The following is a 24,730-nucleotide window of genomic DNA, read 5'->3' on the forward strand; positions in this document are numbered from 1 at the left end:
ACATAAATTCTGGAATTGGAGAGTAAAAAGTCAAGTGTAACTAACCGATTTATATTTTGAGCCAAGGAACGACAACTTTATACCACTGTGCCATCAATCAGCTGTTTGATCGCCATTATGCTCTCGCGCTCTCTTTGTTTCCACTTCCAGTCAAAAGCTCTTGTCGAAGCGACGCGTCTTTGTAATCGTTGTCTTCGAGCGTGAAGAAGCCAAAGCTTGAATTAAAAATACAAATGTGTAATAAATACTTAAGCCAGAAATTGTCTGGCATAATTGATGAAATCAAAAAATGCCGATGAAATGCAAACAGAAACAAGTGCGCGAGACAGAGACGCAATTAACTAATGCGTTCCAGTGCGCGCTCAGTTTCGCTTTTCCAGTTTCCAACAGCAGCAGCAACAGCAACAGCAGCAGCAGACATCAAGCGGCGTGTATTGTTTGCTCAGTTATAAATCTGACGGCGACGGCTGCGGCGGCAGCAGCGGCGACTGCGCTCTTCAAAGCAAAAGCAAAAGCATAAAAAGCAACAAGTTTTCTCAAGTTGTGCCGTGAAAGTTCAAAATCCTCCAATAACAACAATAACGCGTCCGCGTGCTGTGTCTCATTTTGTTTGTGTGTGTGCGTGTGTTTGTGCTTGGGTATCTCTTCGCCCGTCCGTGTGTGCGTTTGTTTGTGTTTGTGTGTGTGTGTGAGTGTTGTTGGTGTGACGTCTGAACGAAATCCGAAATTGATTTTCTAGTTTTTCGTGCTAATTTGGCGCCTTTGGCTGCATGCCCCAATTGAATTGCACTTGCTAGCAATTTTTCGACGAATATTTAATTGAAGAGCTAGACTCATACACACACACACATGATCTTCTTGTGCTCGCGTGCTCGTGTGTTTGTGTGTTATGTTGTGTATGCTGGAGTTAATTGTGTGAGTGCCACATGAATCATAATAAAGCAAAAAGATTCAAACTTGAGCCAAAAAAAACCAATCAAAATAAACTAAAACGAAGGCCAGTGAACAGCTGACTTTAATTTGTGGATCCATTTAAGCTTTGAGTAAGTACAGTATCTTAGGAATATTTGAAGAACTGAAGTTTCGTGGGTGGTTCAAAAAGTTCTATATGAAAAGAACTTAATCTTGATTGCCGTCCCTTACACTCTCTCTCTCTCTCTCTCTCTCTCTCTCTCTCTCTCTCTCTGATCAGTGTTAATAAAATCATCATGAAATGCCATCAAGAATTCAATTCACATAAAAACTTAATTTATTTGTGCAAAATTCTTAATTTGCTTAAGTTAACAACAATTGATACAATACAGACAAACGAATGACGAACAAAGCTTGTACGATAAGAACGCTTTCTCATTATCGCAAATCAGTATTTTTCAATTTCAAAGATTACAATTAAGTGTGTGTGTAAAGTGTGTCTGATAAAGAAGCTCTTCAAACGATTGATTAAAAGAGTTTTCGCAACATTTTATATAATTAAAAGGCACTTGACCTACGTGACATTCGCAATACATTTTAATATTTATTTCAAGGGCTTATATTCTTTTAAAGAATTATTTCAACTGGAATATTAATTGATAATTGAAACCATTTAGTGCAACATATTTTACAATTAAAAGGCAGTTTGATACATGTGCAATATAATTTAATATTATCACATAATTTGGTCATGTGCATTTCAACATTAATATTTATTTCCTTATTCGGAATTAATTGAATTGGAATTTAAAACTATATTTATGGGTTCCCTTTTGTTGTTTTCTGTAAAAATCGATGTTTTAAAGGATTCGCTACTCATTTTGAATAAAAGCAATATATTTTGTGGTATTATTTTCAAAATATACCAAATATACTGCAAAAATACTAAAAATATACCAAATGGTGGATGTGGTATATAGATATAGTACCGCATTCAAAATATACCATAGACGGCACAATATACCAGATTGTCAGCCAACGCAACGAAGACCCCTAGTAAGTAGGCGTTTTTGCCCATACAAAAGTATTTCTTTAATAACTTCGACAATTTCTGATCGCAACCAAATTTTCAGGAATCATAACTTCTATAGTTATTACTGTACATACCAAAATTCGTAACTCTGGCTTTTAAATTACGCTTGTTATTCGATTTTTTTGATTTGCAGGGGCGGAAGGGGGCGTGGCAAAAATTTGAAACAAACTTGATCTGCGTGCAAACATAACAAATGCTGTCGAAAAAAATTATAGCTCTATCTCTTATAGTCTCTGAGATCTAGGTGTTCATACGGACAGACGGACAGACACACAGACGGACAGACGGACATGGCTAGACCGTCTCGGCTGTTGACGCTGATCAAGAACATATATTCTTTATAGGGTCGGAGATGCCTCCTTCTACCTGTTACATACATTTCCTGCCGGCACAAAGTTATAAAACCCTTCTATGGGTAGCGGGTATAAAAATCAAAAGTAGATCGATGTACTTCTTCTGTTTCTGTCAAGTCAGGCGAGTCCAAATTTTTACTTGCATCGACTTCGATTCCTCTTCCTATAAATTTTTATTTTTACCGTAGTATTCAGTTATTTTAAAAAAACATATTTCAGATGAATTTAATTTATTGTATCCTTAGTGTATCAATAATGTTCTATGTATGTATTTCTTTTTATTAGATTTAATTTTAATTTTAGACTTATTGTAAAATAAGTGTATTGCAATTTAGTAATAATTTTATATTTTGTCATTATATAAGCAATGAATGGTATGTGTGACGAGGTATTATTTTGAAAAATGTTGTATTTCATAATGTTGTTGACCAGCTTTTAGCTATTCTTCCGAACAGTTTTCTGTATCTTCTTTATATATTATCATTATGCAAATATGAAGTTTCATTGAAACCAAAGTAAATTAACAAATATAAAGTATTAGCACTCAGTTGTCTTGTGGTAAACGTAATTATGAAAAGAGAAGCATTTTCATAGCTTTCAGTTCAATATGTATTTCCTCGCTTTCAATGTGGGCGAAAACAATTTGTTGAAGCTCTCATCACAAAGTCCAGTGGGAAGTACAAACTCAGGTCACAGTTACCTAACCAAACTTTCATTCCCCATGTACATATACAAAACACAACCACACAGATACTCGTAGTCGAATACATAGTTAGATATAGTAACATTCAATTACCGATATAACAATGGGTCATTTCACTGCATTATTATCTTATCTACATACGCTTTGAAATACGTATTTGTATACGTATAATTTTATTGGTAAACAATTGAACCGCTTTGAAAAACTTTTTATATTCGCCAAGTGTTGTGAAGCTTAACTCGTAAACTATTGCATAGAATAACAGGTTCCTATCTGTTTGCATTCTTCATAATTTACATGGATTACTCAAAGATATTTTCAAGTATCAATAAACCAGTATTGGACTCGCTCAAAAATTATCTAATGCCATAAAATTCGTCTATTTGAATATAAGAAAAATGCTCGAATACAAAATACCCTGGACATTCATTCTAATCCGGTGCGATTATCTAGATATTACTAACTTAAAGCTAACAAGTAAGTAAACTACTTACTAGTCGAGTGTGCTCGACTGTGAGATACCTGATACCCATTTGGAATAGAAGCAAAACACTGCAGTATTATTGTTAAAAACATACCACAAAAATGCTAAAATATACTAAAGACTATATTTGGTATTTTTAATAGTACTACATTCAATATATAATATAATATAGAGTACAAAATGTATCAGATTGTCAGCCAAAGCTACTAAAACTTGTAGTAAGTTGGCGTTATTTCGCATACAATAAGATTTTCTTAACTATCGCAACCAAATTTGTAGGAATCATGAATACCGTAGTTGTTATTATATGTACCATAATGGATCGAGTTTTAAAATTCCGCAACAGGAGCTGACGAACTATATAGCTATATATATAGTCTCTGAGATCGTCTCGGCTGTTCAAGTTGATTTAGAATATATACTTCTACCTGGAAGCACAAAGTTATAATACCCTTCTACCCTATGGAGGGTAGCGGGTATAAAATATACTTTAGAAATCCAAAGCATTAAGTGGACAAACAAATGGAATTGATCCAGCTTTTGATGCGTTTCAATAATATTCAAGAATATTCTTATTGGGTAAACCTATTATATTTTGTAAGCAATTTAATTTCTATGGCCTGTTATTGAAATCTATTGAAATCCTATGAAAGATTCATTTAAATCCTATTTTCATCGGGAAATAATTTAATAGTTTTTATTTTCAATTTTATCAAAATGAATTTTTACCTTTACTCACAAAGAATTGGATAATTCGATTTAATTGTTTTACTTTTATATTCAAATTTTGATTAAAATTGATATGAATATTAGAAATCTCTAAATATTCTTTTAATTAAAAGAATTATCTTGAACGGATAAAAATTTCTCGATGATCATTGTCCGTCAAAAGAGTCTTTACTGTAATAATCTTGACATATTTTTAGTGCTAAACTATCCCATTTTTTTTTTGTAATGCTTTGACATTAATGTTTATGTAATCTAATCTAAAAATGTAATTATATTTTGCTTTTCGCACCTCATTGGCAACGCATGGCACTAAAGTGTTATTTTCCGTGTAAGATTAAATATGAATAACGAGTGGTGATTACTGCAATTTTTGCGTTCGCTTTACGTCTTTATCTCAATCAGATTAGATAGAGACAATGCCTTGATAGTTGAAGAGCTGTCATTATGCGTGTGCTTTTATCCTGATGAATCATTTGTAAAAGAGATAATCCTGTCAACTTGTTGTTGAGTTAGCCATGAAAGCTTCCATAACCTTGTCATGTTGTTGAGCTTTTTACCAAAGCTTTGTCTTGATGAAAATATCCCTCAAACTCTGTGGTAAACTTGTTTCAATTGAGCTCTCTGATAAGTGCGACCTTGTGGATATTGGAGTGAGTGAGCGAGTTGGTTTTACTGACCGAGATACCTTGTAAACTTTATAATATTCAAATTGCACGAGGTTCACCTCGCTCTCCACGCTCACCTTTGCTTGTCTTGTTCGAAAGCTTTAACAGCTGTTTAACTCTTTGTTTGTTATCTCTCTCTTGCTCTCGCTCTCTGACAACTCCGCTGTCTTCGCTGTCTCACATTGGGAGAGAGAGCCGATGCGCTCTCTTAACCGTTCAACGTAAACGTTAACCGTTTCGGGTAGCTTCTTTGGCACAAAGTGAAAAAAGCTCTCAACCATTTGTGGCGAAGTTTAGTTACTATTATTAAGTAAAGTGACGGCAACGGTGGCGCAACACGTTTTGGTTTGGCGCTCGCGTTTCGCGTTCGCAACTCATTCGATCGTTGTGGGGGCTCGCGTTGTCTCTGCGTATGAGTGCACACTTAACTATATGTGTGAGTGATAGTGTCAGTGTCAGTGTAAGTGTGTGTGTGTGTGAGTGTGTGAGGTGTCTTCATTTCTGCGCAGTGTGTCTTGTCGGTTTGTCGGCGCTTGTTGTTGTTCCTGCTGCTGTCACACACAGGTAGAAAGAAGAAGCAAAGAAGGCAAAGCAACAACGACGAACGGTGAAACGAGAACAAGAAGCGCAGCAAACGGCGACAGCGGCGTGGCAGCTTTTTAATGCGACGGCGACTGCGCGCTAAATTCTCGCTCTCTTCTGACTTCTGAAAAAAAAAAACGCCAAGCTGTAACTTCCGTTAGTCGTTGGCAAAACGTAAACAATGGAAATTTATTATTATTATTATTATTTATTATTGTTATTGTTATTGTTATTAATGTGTACATTATCACACGGCGCACAGCACAGCTCAGCGAATTGCAGAATTTGCAGACGTGTCTCTTTGCTGAGTTAACGGAATTCTGCATCTTATGCGTGCAGTTATCTCAAAGATACAAAAACATCATCCAGAAAGATACAAATCAAACAGTTTCTTTATAAACCGCGCAACAACAACAATAACAACAACAGCTGCACATATAAGTATTTTTTTGATGTTTATGAATTATGAATTTCAAAATTTTCTTTTGTGCCAAAATTACATTGTTAATTGTTGTGCAAAGTTTATGAGCAACACGTGTGTGCGAGTGTGTATGTGTGTGTGCGTGTGTTTATAGCAATAACAAAATATTTGAAAAGTAATAATGAAAACAAAGTTTTATTGAAAAAGCGAAAAGGCAAATGTTAAGTGTGATTTAAATGTTAAATGTTGGTCAACACAATTAAAATTTAAAGAAATGTGAAATGCGGAGATTTGTGTAAAATATAAAAGTAAAAATAAATATAGTTGTAATCATTCCGGAAGTTGATGTAATAATATAAAAAAAAAATAAATAAATAAATAAATAAATTAATTAATAAAATATGTAAAATGTAAATCCATAAATAATTGAAAGCCATCTATAAGAAAAATAAGCTTTAAAAAGCAATACCATATTTTGTATACCAAAAAATCCCTAAAAAAGAAAAAAAAATTATTATACAGTGAAGCAACCTAGTAATAAAATTATGTTCAGTCATTGCAAGGTTTCGATAAAAATCAGAACGTGATAAAGCCATTAATCATAATAGTAATGAAAAAATAATAATTGTCATAAAATATTTTTTATTGTTTTATGTGCAATAAAATAAAAAATACAAAATACAATAACCGTGAGCCAATTCTTCAGGCAACTGCAATCAGTTGTTGACTCCGATAATAAACAAAAGAAACCACATATAATATAATATTTACCCAAGTATATTATTTTCTTTCTACGTTGTTTAATTAGCTGCTGAAATGCGAACAGCAACAACAAAAAGTAAAATGAATATCAGTCAATATCAAGCAAAATACGACACCAAAAAATCGCATACCAAAAATACCAAATATCAAATCAATAGAAGAACCAACAAAAATAACAGCTAAAAAATGTCCCAGCCAAAAGTCCAGATTCCTGCCACAAATGAGACGCTCCAACTGCAGGATGCCACCGACACGGTGTTGGCAGTAAATGTGGAAGCGTTGCAAGTGCGACGTCATCGTCGCAGCATTTCACAGCTGATGGCCAGCATGGGTAATAAATATGTTAGAATAAACTTGATTTGATTCTCTGCAACATTTTCTCAGGCTTTGCCTTGTCTCTCGATTGTATCTCTCTCATGTTGGGTTAGATCATTACCAGTTCTCTAATCCAAGTAGCTTTTTTTTTGCAGCGCGTGCGTCATGCAAAAAAAAAACACAAAACACAAAAAAAAAAAACAAAACAACTACAACTACAACCTAAGCACAGCACTCCATAATGCTAGACCAGTTTTACTTTATACTCTGCACTCTCAGACAGTGAGGTATTACAGACGATAGAAAAAAGCTTTTTATAAACAATTGAAAATGTAAATTAATTTCAAAAGAACTCAGCTTAATCAGCTTCATTAATACTGTGTGATGTAAAACTTAGTAGAAGAAGAAAAAATGTTTTTAAATTAAACTCAGCTATTTTTTAGAAAAGCACATTGTAGTTGAAATAAATTCATTTGACATAATAAGTCATAAAATGACACGTTTTTCATGACGAATATATCGAAAATTATTTATTTCCTTCAATTTTTGTACAGCGTATTTTCTAGTCGATGTCACTCAACTAGAGCAATCTTCGCGTTTAACCTTTAATTTTGTTTAATTTCTAGAATTATTTTACTTTTATACCAGCAACCGGTTTGTTTAGCCGGTTTGTCTGAGAAAGTGAAAAAGAATTTGTCCAAAAATGCCACTTGTTGAAAATTTTCGAGTGGGCGATAAAGATCAGCAGTCTAAAGATTCAGAGACTAGGTCTATGGGCTGAGTAAATTAAACAAAATTATAGTAATTAATGTTAACATGAAATATTGCTCTTGTCTATTAGATAGTTTATCAAGTCACAAGCTTGAATTATTCCCGCTTTGTTTTTGTGATAGAAAGTTGAATTTCCAGAAATGTTTAATGAAAGAAAAGTGAGTTAAGCACATTGTTTTGCAAGTCATTTCAATAAAATATGCACCCCAAATTGATAAAATAGAACAAAGAGGAATACAACTCTTATCAATATAATTTGCAACTTTCATTGATTAAAATTAGTCTAGAAAATGTTGATAATGTCAGCAGAGTATTAATAGAAAATATTTATAGATAATTAATAAGTCGATTTAATTCCATTGGAGACCAAACCCAAACCAACACAATATTGCGAAACATGTAAGAAATGACTCAATCGTAAGACAAAAAGGAAAAAAAAGTGTTCTGTAATAATAATAAATGTAAAACAGAAATCATTTGGCGAAAAGCAACTGTTGTCAGCAATTAATATTTAAAGCACGCTATTTTACGATCTTCAAGGGAAAAACACTTTATATTTAATGCACGAGACATTTGCGGCACTCCTAAATCGACGATTATGGTTGATTTATAAACAAAAGAAATTATGCAAAATCAAATGTTTTAATTCGTAACCGGTTCCATTAAGATGCACAATATATAATTAGTATTTATAAGTCGAAAATCGATGCTGATTTCAAGTACATTTAAATAACAATAATGAGCAGAAAGTTCACCAAAGTCGAAAATGTTCAGGACTAGTATTTTTGTAGCCGCTAGATTGAAACGCAATTGATGATTTATTTATCATTAAATACCAAAAATAAAACCTCTCAAATTTTTGAATTGAAATGCTAAAAACGAATTAGTATTGCAATCTTTGTTTCTCGCAGTATGATTTTAATTGTCACGAGATTTTATCATAAAATATCAATATGAAATCGAAGACATTTGCTTATTATATTCTAGCTTAATATTGAAGACTTTTAACAAAAACAGATATGCATTATTGCCAATAGAAAGGATAACAAGAATAAGTTTCTCCATAATGGAAAATTCTCAATAGTATATATTTCTTATAGACAGAGATACTTATAAGCTCTGTTTTTTAAATTACGATATGATAAAAATATTTTGGCGGAAAATAATAAATTGAAAAATTGAAATTCAAAATATTGAATGAATATTATTCTAATTGTTGATCGAATTTTTAATAAAATATTTCAGAGTTTTTAATATAACATTTTAAAAATAGCTCAGACTTTATTTTAACATTTTTTATTTATTATATTATTTCATTCGATTATTATTTTATTCAAAAAATTTTAAGTACTTGGAATTCATTTAAATATTTTAATTACACATTGGCAATGTAATGTTAAATAGCTGATTATTCAATAAAATATTTTGAAGAATTCTTAATACAACAAAAGAAAAAGAATAATTGGAAATGTATATTGTATATTGTAAATTGTATATTATTTAAATTAAAGGTATTACCTTAAGCAACTAATTATTCAATAAAATATAATAAATGCATATTATTTAAATTGGCAACATGATCTGAAGCTACTGATTGTTAAATAAAATATGGACATTTGCTCAATAGTCTATATTTCTTATAAACTGAGAGATAATATGCGTCCTCTAGTTTCTAAATATAATATAAGAAAATTAGTTCTGACTGTCCCTAAAATATAATAAAATTCAAGATCACGATCGATCTCAATCAACTGATTATTGAATAGCATATTATGGAGCTCGGTACATAACAACAAATTTAGATTTGAAAAATTTAGAGTTAATTTAACTATCAAATTAGGTTAGGTCGAAATATTAAATGAGTATTACTTAAATTTACGTGAAGATCTTAAGCAAGTGGTTAAATAAAATATTTAGGAGCTTATTTAAATAGTTGAATTTAATGTTTTTTTTGGCAGTTCCATTACAAATCCATTACATTAGATAAATAGACACTTCCGAGTTGTTACTCGGCCAATTTACAATGTAAACAGTGTGGCCAAGTGCAATTGCTTCGAGTACTCGATGTTTGTGTATTCACATTTCTAATTATTATATAACCCTGGAATTTGGCCGTTGCTTTCGCTTCACGTGTCCGAGGCACTTTGCGTGTTGCTTCGCCCCGTGGAGTTTTAGAGGCCCCCCAACAAACTAACGGCACCATTAGCTAATTATTCATAACGCCCCAAAGTCCGATTCAAAATTCATGGCACGTTATTGGCGTTTTCAATTTAGTTGCAAACAGGAAGTTTCGATTTCTTTTGGCCCAGATCGCGAAGCGGGTTGAAAGACCTTTTAAGGGGACTCAAATACCCTCCGAGATATATATCAATGCTATTTCTGATACATCAAAGTAACCAATAATGACAATTTTTCATTATTTACATGACTCAGAGAATCGAATCGAATCGAAATGAAAAGAAATTCCCCTTTATATCAGCAGCACCTTTGGCGCGTTGTCTTTTCAACATTTTTATGTAGGTTTCCTTATGGTTGGTTTTATTTTTATCAAACAATTTACTCGCTAATTGTTCGCTTCTTCTTTCTTTCGGTTTTATTATTTTGTTGATTATTTCGAGTGTTGACTTACTGCATTGCGTCTGCCTCACTTTGCACTTCTTTTTTTTACGAGTATTATTATTATTTCCATTCTTATCGTGTCAGAGGGAACACTCAAAGTGAGCTCTCTGCGTGCCGAAGCAATTTATACGAACACCCTGCGAATGTGTGAATTAATTTGGCAACTGTTTAACTACAATGAAAGTGAACAAACTGTTTGCTAAGAGCCAGTTCAATATTTGTTTGATTGGCAGTTAAAAGCTGATAAACTACGGACGCGCTCGCCACGTTTTATTTTGTATTTCTTCGATTATTTCTTTTCACTTTTCGGGCTCGAAAATAATTTAAATTTATGCTATTTAAATTGAAGAACTAGAACTATTGAAAAAAGTTGAATAAAAGTGATATGCTTGGAGATATCAAGAAACATCTCAACACTTCAATAACGTCATTCGCATAATATTTTGTTGTTGCTAAGGTATTTCACAATGTTGCAGACTTATCTGCTTACGTAATGCCAAATTATTCCAAACATTCTCGGCATTGTTATGAAGTGAAAGAAACTTTGTAAGCACTTTATACATAAGCAAAAAAAAAAAAAAAAAACTGTTTTGTTTGTAAAATATAGCTGCGATCATTGAACCTGAATCCACGTATGACTAATTTTAAGATAATAACATTCTGAATGGGTTTCTATGACGTCAAAGCCAGACGCCAGACGCTGAACTACTCTCGGACATAGTAAAATATATATTCCAAATATTATGCCACGTTAAAGACCCAAGTTATTTCTGTACTTTTATTATTATTTCTCAGCCTGAACTCTGATAACGATCTCAGTGTCCGGTCACGTGATCTCCATTAAACTTGGCAGTCTTACAAGATATTTTATGGCACTTTCTGGCGTCCAATGTCAGCGAAGCGAGCCTCTACACACAACTGGGGTACACTTTAAATGAGACTTACAAGTTCAATTTTTGGGTTTATTATTATTTACGACACTGACGAACTTGACATAGGATCCCAAAATGCAACCTTGGCTCTATTTAGAGCTAAGCAAACTTCTGAGGCAACCCAATATCTCCACTGATAAGATATTTTTCTTGCGGCGTCAGACAAACATCATATGACTAATGATAATTTGCTTGGATTTCCTAAAGAACGGTTTCTATGATAAGCCGAATGTAGACTTAAATGAATATTGTATTTGGAGGTAGTAAAAATATGTTATGCTTTGTATTTTTTGATATTTCATATATTTAAATACGTACAATTTAATGTTCTACATACTGCAAGTCATCAAGTATACGTATAGTAAACTGCAAAGAATATTTATAGAATCTAATATTACAAATAATGTCATTAAGTGATATAGACTTTTTAAATATATTTACTCAAGCATAAAAATTATATTGAATATACGAAATACACAAATATTTAATCAAATTATACAACAAGTTATACGTATACGTATTATTTTGTTGAAAGATAGGTAATCAAATAGTCTCTAAAATATTAGTTCTGAATATAAAATATTTGTAAAATTTAATTTATAAATTCATCGTTATTTTCTAATCTAAGCTAATTATCAAGAATTTATAAAAAAAAGTTATAATATTTTTCCTTTCTCAACATTTGCTCCTGAATAATTATTTAAATTAGAACATTTCTAAAATAATTAAAGAATTCTTTAAACATTCCATGCTACCTTTATTATCAACTCAAGTTCTAAATTAATAAGTATTCAGTAATGAAAGTAAACTTGTGAAGTGACCTTTAGGAAAAAGTGTGTCAGAGTATTATAATCAAGCTCTGATTAGCCGAATCAGAAAATATTCACAATAAATTATTATTTTCCACTGTATTCTGTTATCGCCCTTGCCCATTTTCTCCATAATTATATTTGGCTGCTATCTGCACTATAAAAATAATACTAGTGATGTTTTTTATTTATGTCCGCTATAAGTCTACGCTATCATTGGGACTAATAGATTTCAGTGCTCTATGGCATTTGGTTGCACTGTCAGCAGGTAATAGATGATGATAGTGCTGATATCGAGCATTATCTGCAGCCCATATATAAATCATAATTTAGTCAAGTACTTTGATTAGCGCTTAATAACAGGTGTCCATCCATCACTGGCAACTGTTCATAAAATACTCCCACATATACATATATGCAAAAGACTCGATCGATGTATGTATATAATCTACATATATGTATATCGGATTATCAGTAGACAACAATTTCATATTTCTGCGTGATTTGTTATGTGTGTTATTTTGATGTGCTGCGTCATCGTTTTGGGTGCAAAGTCGGACCCAAATGGAAGTGTACTTTATACCGATTTACCAATTATTTAGGCAACTGTCTGGCGTAGCTTAGAGGCAAGGTTTTACAACAATTCCCATAAGTTATTTTCCAGCAAATCTTTCCGGCTGCGCCGCACAAATATACTTTGATCGCAAACAAAAGCATATTTATAATTGTGGCCACCGTCTTATCGTTAGACCAAACCTCTTATCAGCTTGAAATTTATACACTCGCTCTTTTGAGTAATGCTCACCGACCGCATATAGCTAAACCTTGAGTACTTCTTGCTTGTACGATAAACAAACCCGAGCCAAAGGCGTTCCCTAATATAATACATAAAACTTTATGCGATTTACGTAATTACACAGTTCGGCATTGACTTTGGTATTTATTGGATGCTATAAAATAATCGCATATCGAACAAGTGAAACATTATACGAGTTTGGGATAAAATTCATTTTGCAGATGAAATCTGATACAAATAAAGAGTGAATATAAAATAAAGAGCGAATATTTACAACTGAAACGTGATTATAGTTTGCATTGAATTGTGTTATAATATCTTGCACAAAATAAATAAGTTGTATATTTATAGTATAATTTGTGGAGTCTAGTATTATTTTACTGTTGATAGATAAATCACGCAATTGCTTCGAAAGTAAAAATTAAATTTTCCATTAATATTAACTAAAATAAAGCGAACGGGATTTCTACAACTTATAGATTTAGTGAATTCAAATGATTCCATATATAAAGTTGTATGTATACGAATTGGATATTAAATTATTTTCATGTTTTATTATTATTATTATTAATATTATTATTATTATTATTATTTTTATTATTATTATTATTATTATTATTATATATTATTATTATTATTATTATTATTATTATTATTATTATTATTATTATTATTATTATTATTATTATTATTATTATTATTATTATTATTATTATTATTATTATTATATTATTATTATTATTATTATTATTATTATTATTATTATTATTATTATTATTATTATTATTATTATTATTATTATTATTATTATTATTTTTTTATTTATTATTATTATTATTATTATTTTTATTTTTTTATTATTATTATTATTATTATTATTATTATTATTATTATTATTTTTATTATTATTAGAAGTAGAAGCCGAGACGATCTAGCCATGTCCGTCTGTCCGTCTGTGTGTCTGTCTGTCTGTCCGTCTGTCCGTATGAACACCTAGATCTCAGAGACTATAAGAGATAGAGCTATAATCTTTTTTCGACAGCATTTGTTATGTTTGCACGCAGATCAAGTTTGTTTCAAAATTTTGCCACGCCCACATCCGCCCCCGAAAATCAATAAATTCGAATATTAAGCGTAATTTTCAAGCTATAGGGAATTTCGGTATAAACAATAATAACTACAGTATTTATGACTTCTGAAAATTTGATTGCGATCAGATAAAAATGGTGGAAGTTATTAAAGAAATACTTTTGTATGGGACCTAAGGGTCTTAGGTGCTTTGGCCGACAATCTGGTATATTGTGCCGTCTATGGTATATTTTCAATGTGGTACTATATTGATATAACAAATATACCGTTTGGTTTGGTTATTATTATTATTATACAAATAAAATAAATAAAAAGCAAACATTTTATCATATTGATAAGTAATCTGAACTTTTAGAGATGAGAAAAATATTAGTTTTTTCCGTCATCATCAACCGCACAATTCTTGTGAAAATATAAAAACTCTTTAAACACTCGACATTTTAAAAGTACTTTTTAATTGAACCGAATTCCAGCAAAAGAAAAGGAACCCTTGTCATATACAATTTTATCAGCAGTAAAAAACTTGACATTAAATGCTTGACTCAGCATTTGGAGCAATAGAAACACGGCAATCTTAACATACTTATATGTCTGTACTTGTGTACTTTATACTATGTAAACTAATTGAAAACCGACAAGTTAATGTAACAAACTCAACTTCAGCTAATTAAAAGTGGGCTACGACTGAAAGCCACTCCAAAGAGTCGAGTCAATACATGATAAGACTGAAATATGTAACACCTTCAAAGTGGATCGGTTACAGTTCTGAGTCCCACATTCATTTCTATGTGTTATATAAAAATGAAATTGAAACGCATTTCTTAAAATTAACTAGCCTTCATGGTCAGTTTAGTGATTAAGGTAGCTAATTATTTAAAATTTATATAATATTGAGGTTTGTTTATGCTAAGTATTCAAATGTTACTTGAAATAAGCTCTAAAATTGCAAAGTATGGAATCTGGGAAATGTCCTCTTGTATAAATATGTTAAATCTCATTGATAGGATATTCAAGTAACTTTTTGTTGGAATCAACATTCAAATGCCTGTATTTATTTGTATACCAGCTACTTATAGGGTAGAAGGGTATTATAACTTTGTGCCTCATGCAAATGTATGTAACAAGTAGACGGAGATATTTTCGATACTATAAATTATATATATTTTTGATCAGAGTCAACAGCCGAGACCATATAGTCATGTCCGTTTGTCTGTCTGTTCCTCCATCTGTATAAACACCTATATCTCAGGGACTATAGTAGATATAGATATAATTGTTATTCGACAGCACTTGTAGGCTGAACAAGTTTGTTTATTTTTGCCACGCCCACTTCCGCTGGTGCTAGTCGCTTTGGGTGACAATCTGGTATATTTTAGTATTGTAGTAAATACTATATCTATATATACATTCCAAACATTGAGTTCGGAATATTTTAGTATTTCAAGAATAATACCGCATTGTTTAACTTTCATTAAAATGGGTGGCGGGCATCTCACAGTCGATCACAGTCAACTGTAGATTTCTTAATTGCTCTGATTTAAAATATATAATGGAGATAATTTGTTGTTTGATTTATAATTCAAATTCCTTATTTTGTTTTCTTTATATCGATTTATAGTATGCTCTTTAGAGTCTTTAATATATAAATTATTTTGTTCGATTTAATCGTCACTTTATATCGCAGTGAAATCAAAGAAATATAGTGCAGTATAAAATCTTTAGAAATTGAAATTTTCAAAATATTTTGTGTGAATATCAAGTTAAATTTGTTTCCCTGGATTAATTAATTTCATTTACCTTTTTGTGTGATTATTAAAAAATGTATTAAAAATAAATCCAAAGTAATATATATTTGTTGTTTTTAGTCATCTGCTAATTTATTAAAGTTTTCAAAGTGATTAAAGTGTAACTGCATGTTTTTTTGTATAGAAGTTTATTTATTTCATTGAATTGATTCATTTTTTTTAGCTTATTGTGTTTTAATAAATCAAGAGTTAAAAATTAAATTCAATACTTGAATTTACTTGCTTAAAATGTTGAGTGTCTGTAAGCTTATAAGAAAACTTTTGAGCTCAGCTGCAAAATTCAAAAATGTTTGAGTTCCCCAAAAATTTCAATTAATTCTCTGATGTATAGATAATCTTTCCATTGATTTAAGTCTTTGTAAATGGCTAAAATATTGAATGGAAATGTCTACTAACCCTTTATTGAATTGAATTGAAAATAAATCATTCTTCGTTGTTATGATAATCAATAATTGTAATTACTATATATAATTCATATCGGAACTGACTAAAACTAACCACCATACTCTCTTTGTTGCAGCTGAATATCCTGCAGATGATGCCTACAGACCAACACACTATGCCGGCTACATCAATCGTGGCTACGATGATGATATAGATAGTTCCTACCTCTTTGCGCAGTACGAGGCCATGACGGATGCTCGCAATGGAGCGGCTTTGCCGCCCTACACAACTGAACATCATCGCGATCTTGGCGAAGATGAGGATGACAACGATTTCAATGATGATGTGTTCAAGGATTGCAGTGAAGAGATCACAGAGGAGGATAATGAGATCAGCCATCACAATCGCTGTTTGCCCGAATTTCAGTTCTCGATGGTCGACTCGGAATACGATGAGACGCTGGCGTTTCCCGATTCCGTGACGATATTGTCGACGCTGGGCGACAAACCGGTGCTGGTGGAGCGCAAGGAGACCGACGACGATGACGAGGAGTTCGACGATGAGAACAGTGTGCTGATGCGACAGGAGATACCCTACACCAGCATCTATGGGCCCAACGTCAAGTTCAATTCGTTTCAACGCAAGGTCTTCATTCCCGGACGCGAGATTCATGTGCGCATTGTGGACACAGAGCGCAGCGTAACGACGCATCTGCTTAATCCGAATTTGTGAGTTATTTCCATATTTGAATTACTCTGATTACTAATTATTTCTCTGCCTGACAGGTACACCATTGAGCTCACCCACGGCACCTTCACGTGGAGGATCAAGCGACGCTATAAGCACTTCAACTCCTTGCATCAGCAGCTCAGCTTCTTTCGCACCTCGTTGAACATTCCGTTCCCGAGTCGAGCGCACAAGGAGAAGCGACACACGCTCAAGGCGGCCGCCAGTCAAATGGCCGACGAGTCCACGCTCAAGGATCTGCCAGCGCATACCAAAGTCAAGCATTCGAGTACGCCAACCAACAATAATAATAATAATGGAGGAGGCGATGGAGCTGGAACTGTTGCCACCATCGTTAGTCCCACACACAGCTCGATCCTCTCGAGCTTCACGCCTCGTCGCAGTCAACGGAAGCGAAAGAAAAAGAAACGAAAGCTGCCTCGCTTCCCCAATCGCCCAGAGAGTCTAATCACCGTCGAGCATTTGCCAGTGCGCATCAAGCAGCTGGAAGATTATCTCTACAATCTGCTCAACATCAGCTTGTATCGATATCACCATGAAACGGTGGGTGAAAGAGGATTTCCTTTTGTTAAACAACTTGTGATATTGTGAAGTTGACTAGAATAGGGCAACTTGAACGAATTTTATAATTAACAAGATGTATTTTAGAGACTTAAACTAGTGCCAGTAAAAATTAGAAAGTACATGAAAGGTGGAAATGATATAGAGGATGGGCGAAATAGAAAGGAGGAATATAGGGTATTATAAAGCTGTGCCTCCAGAAAATGTATATAAAAAAGGCAGAAGGAGTCATCTGTGTGATATAATGTAACAGTATATATACTAAATATAGTCTTTGGTATGTTCTAGTAGTTTGGTATTTTAATTTGATATATTTTAAGTATATTGCCGCACTATTTTTATTTATTTTAGAGACTAAAACTAGTGCCAGTAAAAATTAGAAAATATAGCTTACATGAAAAGTGGAAATGATATAGAGGATGAGCGAAATAGAAATGAGGAATATAGGGTATTATAAAGCTGTGCCTCCAGAAAATGTATATAAAAAAGGCAGAAGGAGTCATCTGTGTGATATAATGCAACAGTATATATACTAAATATAGTCTTTGGTATGTTCTATTATTTTGGTATATTAATTCGGTATATTTTAAGTATATTGCCGCAATATTTTTCTTTTATTGAAAATGCGTACCTCACAGTCGAGCACACTTGACTATAGCTTTCTAACTTGTTTTTAATTCAATTCTATGAACAGTTTAATTCGGAAAGCAAACAAGACGATAATTTCATAATATAGATAATTAATTTCACATATACATATGTATATGTACAAGAGAAATATTTACAATGTTATATATGTATGTTAAAGTGCAAAAAATAATTAATCTCAACATTTTTACTTTAAAAACATTTCACATAATTGCAGATTTCATATTACTGCATTATTTTAGAGACATCAACTCTTTATTTTATATGACAAATTTGCAGTTAAATGTCGCCACTTATCGGCTTAACTTAAGTTTATAAAATACGATCGATTTGCAGCTGTCAAGTTACAACATTTATTAGTTCAACAAAAATATAATACGATCGTTGGGACTGTTTTATATTTTCGCGCAACCGTTTAAAATAAAAGTATGCCTAAAAGTATTATATATTTTATTGCTCACTGTAGATAATTGCAATTGCGTAGTTTTTTGTATAAGAGAAGAGTATGCAATTATCGACATTACTCTTTATAGTATATGATTAGGTATTAAGCTTGAAATGAATTTATTGAAACGCAAAACTACTTGCTTAAAATAGATACCTTTTATAATATATTTTATTTTAGAGTTAGAAATCCGATTGGCTTAGTTTTAAGATAGAAAGATAGACATACTTTTATTACAAGAGCAACTGTCTGAAATATTGAAGCAAGAGAAAAATGGAAACATTTTTTAAATAGGTTTAATTTTTTGTAAAAATAAATGTATTTAAAAGTATTTGTATGACAATATTTTAAATATATAGTATGACAATATTGAGTTCATCAACTAACTCATTTAGGATTCTTATGCTAGTTTTAATTTCATCGTTAGATGTGACTTGCACCTTTAAATTTATTTTGTTTACGATACTCAAACACTTTCTCTCCCTTTCTTGCAGCTCAACTTTGTGGAGGTTTCCAACGTGTCCTTCGTATCCGGTCTGGGCTTCAAGGGCAAAGAAGGAGTCATACTCAAGCGAACCGGATCGACACGTCCCGGCCAGGCTGGCTGCAATTTCTTTGGTTGCTTTCAACGCAATTGCTGCGTGCGTTGCAACTACTTCTGCTCGGATGTCGTCTGTGGCACGTGGCGCAATCGTTGGTTCTTCGTGAAGGAGACGTGCTTCGGTTATGTGCGACCCACCGATGGCAGCATTCGAGCTGTGATACTCTTCGATCAGGGCTTCGATGTCTCCACGGGCATCTATCAGACGGGCATGCGCAAAGGTCTCCAGATTCTGACCAACAGCCGGCACATTGTGCTCAAGTGTTGGACGCGTCGCAAGTGCAAAGAATGGATGCAGTTCCTCAAGCGCACAGCTCACGACTCCGCTCGCGACTTTACCTTGCCCAATCCTCACATGTCCTATGCCCCGATGAGAGCCAACACTCAGGCCGTGTGGTATGTGGATGGGGCACAATACATGGCCGCAGTTGCCGATGGCCTCGAGGCTGCCACCGAGGAGATTTACATTGCCGACTGGTGGCTGAGTCCCGAGATCTATATGAAGCGTCCAGCGTTGGATGGCGACTATTGGCGGCTGGACAAGATTCTGTTGCGCAAGGCAACGCAGGGCATCAAGGTGTTTGTGCTGCTCTACAAGGAGGTCGAGATGGCGCTGGGCATCAACAGCTACTACAGCAAGTCTACGCTGGCCAAGCATGAGAATATCAAGGTATGTGGGGTTAAGAAAATGTAGTAGAAGAAGAATTTTAAGAAAGTTTCCTTATTAAATCATGTGTCTAAAATTAATTCTGAACTTGCTGAAGAATTCGAAAATTTCAGGATTTTTAAGGAGAAAAAAGTTGTAAAGTTATTCTAGTAGGATTCTGGATGGGTCATTCTTAAAACGATATTGACTTTAGGATTTGAAACTCTAAATTCTAAAATATATATTCTCTATTTACGAATTGAATATATTAAAGTTGATCCCAAAAAGAAAACCTCTTAGAAAATTGTCTAAAAAATATTCCAATATTTTTCTTATATGTATGTATATATTTAGTTCCGTTCATTATTACACAAAGTTACACTTCATTTTTTTTAATTATTGCTTACTAACTATTCGAACCGTGTGGACTTTGAACACAATAAGTCTGAGGGATCACATGCACAATGATTCTCACTGATTTGAGATTTATGTTTTAAAAGAACAGGATTACAGAACTCATCATGAGTCAACAACATATTTTTGTTTTATACAATTCCAAGCTCATAATTGTTTCTAGTTATTAGAATTTATTTTTTTTCTCTATGTGGGTCATATTAGATTCCTAACTTAAAGAGAAATTTTCTTCAACCGTCTTACTACTGCTTCTATAGCTGATTTCTAATGGTATGCTTCTTACTCTTCAGGTCATGCGGCATCCGGATCATGCACGTGGAGGCATTCTGCTCTGGGCCCACCACGAGAAGATCGTGGTGATCGATCAGACTTATGCATTTATTGGCGGCTTGGATCTGTGCTATGGTCGTTGGGATGATCGTTCGCATCGTCTGACCGATCTGGGCAGCATTTCGACCACCTCCGTTTCGGGCAGCAATCGTTGCACGCCCAGCGGTTGCTACAACAAGGACGAAGTGGACTCGGCCTTCGGTTCACGCAAGTCCTCACGCAATGCTCATCACGAGGCAACGACCAAGGAGCGTGCCCCATCTCCGCCACCACCAGCCAGCGAGGAAGCTGCTCCAGTGACGTCTGGCATGGAGGTGCGGACTTTAAAACCTGGCGATCGTTTGCTCATTCCCGATCTACTGTCGGCGGCGTCCAGTGAATTGGGATTGGAGGCGACAACGCTGGAGGGCATGAAGCTGAACACACCCGAGATGGAGCGCAAGAATATGCTCGATCGATTGAAGAACAATGCGATGAAGGGGGCTCGCATGGGCAAGGACTTTGTGCAACGTCTGACCACGTCCGAGGCGCAGGAAAACCTGGAGGGAGCAACGGCCATGGGTGAGACTGTGTTCAGCATTGAGACACAGGAGGAGGCGACAACGACAGAGGCGGCAATCAGTTCAACTTCGGAGCTGAATGCGACGACGACAAGCACACAAATACTCAGCAGTGAATTCTATGGTCAGGCCAAGTATTGGTTCGGCAAGGACTATTCCAATTTCATACTCAAGGATTGGATGAATCTGAACGCCCCCTTCGTCGACATTATCGATCGCACCACGACGCCTCGCATGCCGTGGCACGATGTGGGCATCTGTGTTGTGGGTGCCTCGGCTCGGGATGTGGCACGGCATTTCATCCAGCGCTGGAATGCCATGAAGCTGGAGAAGCTGCGCGACAATGTACGCTTCCCGTACCTGATGCCCAAGAGCTATGCTCAGATCCGGCTCAATGCCCATCTCCAGCAGCTGCAGCAGCGTCGCCAGCAGAACGTCACCTGCCAACTACTGCGCAGCGCTTCCGCCTGGAGTTGCGGCTTCATTGAGGCGGATCTCGTGGAGCAAAGCATCCACGATGCCTACATCGAGACCATCACGAAGGCCCAGCATTACATCTACATTGAGAATCAGTTCTTTATCACCATGCAGCTGGGCATGGGCGTGTCGGGGGCGTACAATAATGTTCGCAATCAGATCGGAGAAACTCTCTTCAAGCGCATCGTGCGTGCTCACAAGTAAGTTCAGTAGACGAAAATAAGTACATATATGATTTGGTTCTGTTTATAGAGTGGTTCTTAGAGGATTGGAACCTTGCTTCACTTTACTAGAAACACGTTATTAAAGCCCACTTTCTTTTTGTCCTCGTGTAGTTTTAAATTTTAAAAACAATTCCTAAGTACTAAGGTAGTGATCAACTCTTGGACAAAAATTTGCACTTATTTTTCTGATTGCCAAAAATTATTGCTGTAGCTAAGTGAGACATCAATAAGTTTGTCATTAACTTGTAAACGACTTCCATATTGATTGATGTAGTACCATTCTTCAGACAACTTGTTGATAATGTGGTAGATAAAAACACGAAAGAAACCAACACAAATTGCGGCGTAGTGTCCGTTTTATTATGCTTCTCGGTCAAGATTGACCGCGTTGCTAAATTATGAATAACAAGGAATGTAACATAGATTGAGAGAAATGATAAAGAGAGCCAATATCGAGAGAGTTCGGATAGCCGAAAAAATTATACTTAATTTTACCTTAGTAATTATAATTCTATGTAAAATTTATTATTCTTGATTAATCACACGACTGATGTGTTATCGATTTATTCTTCTTGGTATTTAAATATAAGGGTTTCGTTTCTTATTTCATTTAGTAAGTTTAAAATCTATGTTTTTTTTGATGGACTTTATTTTAAACTCTTTACTTTCGTTACTAATGTTTTCAGGGAAAAGAAACGCTTTCGGGTTTATGTGATAATGCCTTTGTTGCCCGGATTTGAGGGTGATGTCGGTGGCAGTACGGGTAATGCGGTCAGAGCCATTACGCATTGGAACTACGCCTCCATATCAAGGTAGGTGACTAATATAAGCTTATTTAAGCTCAACAACATTTTAATTTGACATTTATACTGAATTTGTTACTGAGTCAAAGTGTTGCTTATCATAACCTTATCGAATTAAAGTTAACTTATGTTAGCAAAATGAAACCCCAACATATAATTGTTTTATTGTACAATTCAAGAATTCCTGATCATCCCTAGCCAAATTTAATAAGTCCCTTCACTAAATCATCCATAAAAGCATTTGTCTTTCTCTATTTTATTATTAAAAAACGAAATTTCCACAAAGTTGTTTTGACTTGAACTTTCCCAAAACCCAATCTTAAAAATCTCCACTAATATCAACTGCTTTCCTCAATCTTGCAGAGGTCGCACAGCAATATTGACACGCCTTCAGGAAGCGGGCATTACGAAGCCCGAGAACTATATATCATTTCACAGTCTGCGCAATCATTCGTATCTGAATAATACGCCAATTACCGAACTGATCTACGTCCATTCCAAGTTGTTAATTGCTGATGATCGGGTCGTTATCTGCGGTTCGGCAAATATCAACGATCGTTCCATGATCGGCAAACGGGACTCGGAAATTGCGGCGATCATAATGGATGAGGAGTTCGAGGATGGACTGATGAATGGTAAAAAGAATCCAAGTGGAATATTTGCGGGTAGATTGCGAAAATATCTATTCAAGGAGCATTTGGGTAAGCTCTTACTTTTTGGCTTATTCCTAACAATTTCCTCTAATAGTAATATTTTTCTAGGATTACTGGATTCAGAGAGATCGCCACGCACGGATTTGGCCATAAGTGATCCGGTTTGTAATCAATTCTGGCATAATACATGGCGTCGCATCTCGACTAAAAATACAGAGATCTACGATGAGGTGTTCAAGTGTATTCCCACGGACTTTGTGAAAACATTCGCCAGTCTGAAGAAATATCAGGAGGAACCTCCTCTATCAAAAACCGAACCCGAATTGGCCGCCAAGCGTGCCACGGAAATTCAGGTAAGGTTTTGAAAATGTTTTCACTGAACTGTATTTAAATTCTAAATTCCATTCTCCAGGGACATCTGGTAAATTTACCGCTGGAATTCCTCAACAAGGAAGTTCTTACGCCACCCGGTACCAGCAAGGAAGGTCTTATACCTACCTCTGTATGGACATAGTCTGCCAAAGTCTTTAAGACGCCACCATAGCTTAAGCCTTAAGGAGATCCATCAGTTTCTCTAGATTTGAAACTGGGATTAGAAAATATGCTACTATAATATTATTACTATTTTTCAAAATGCAACCCACCAAATGCGCTTAAACTTATTTCAAGTTGCTGTTGCCAAGTCAGAAAAAAATTAATTAATTGTAAATATACCAACATAAATAGTAATATTTAATATACATATATAATGAAAACAAACAACTTTTTGCCTTATAGCTAGTTTATTTATTATTATAGAATGTCGACGTCCCCTATAAACACTAAGATTTTATTGTTACTTGTATGATGTTAAAACAGTATTCTAGACAAACTAAAGCGCAATTCTTGTTTTTAATAAAAGTAAAAGAAAAAGTGATGCAAAATTAAGTCAAACTTAAATATTCCGAATTTTATTTCACTTGAGTGAATGTTGAGAATATCCCAACAATTAAAAAAGTACCAAACGATCTAGACTACACAATTCCCTTCCACTGACAATAGCTTGATGCGGCCGCTCGATGAAAAGCTGCCTGCTACGATACGCAGAAATGCTGTTAAGCAAGAGTACTGTTAGTGTTGTAAAACACTTGGTAAATTTAAATTGAAAATATTGCTTTGCATTTACAACGATTATTTATGAATTATCCAATAATAGGACAGAATTAAGAAATTTTAATAATTTCTATTTGGTTTGTAAGTTTTTCAATTTGCAAAGTGTAATCATTCAAAGATCAGTCCAATTGGAAACTATCTATCAATGCTGAATATAAAAATGCAAATACAATGCTGTTCAGTCTTTCTCTTTCGCTCTCGATGCTCTCTAGTTTCTTGTTATTGTTGTTGAGCATTGCATTTGC

At 34.2% G+C, this 24,730-nt stretch overlaps 1 protein-coding gene across 5 annotated transcripts; it reads left to right on the forward strand.

Annotated features, from left to right (window-relative positions):
* The first annotated feature begins 290 nt into the window (after positions 1-290).
* On the forward strand, positions 291-24,271 carry LOC132790415 (phospholipase D2). 5 transcript variants are annotated; one of them, XM_060798917.1, is made up of 10 exons: positions 5,243-5,503; positions 6,751-7,035; positions 16,361-16,952; positions 17,010-17,514; positions 19,120-19,896; positions 20,577-21,853; positions 22,564-22,689; positions 23,044-23,381; positions 23,442-23,686; positions 23,746-24,271. In XM_060798917.1, exons 2-10 carry the CDS (start codon positions 6,891-6,893, stop codon positions 23,845-23,847), a joined length of 4,107 nt encoding a protein of 1,368 aa, XP_060654900.1. In that variant the 5' UTR covers positions 5,243-5,503; positions 6,751-6,890; the 3' UTR covers positions 23,848-24,271. The 5 variants fall into 5 exon arrangements, with proteins under 5 accessions (XP_060654903.1, XP_060654900.1, XP_060654901.1 ...); XM_060798918.1 differs by having other exon boundaries at positions 5,243-5,399; XM_060798919.1 differs by having other exon boundaries at positions 5,244-5,375.
* The last annotated feature ends 459 nt before the right edge of the window (positions 24,272-24,730 follow it).

This window comes from Drosophila nasuta, chromosome 3, assembly GCF_023558535.2.
Source record: "Drosophila nasuta strain 15112-1781.00 chromosome 3, ASM2355853v1, whole genome shotgun sequence".
Lineage (NCBI taxonomy): Eukaryota > Metazoa > Arthropoda > Insecta > Diptera > Drosophilidae > Drosophila > Drosophila nasuta.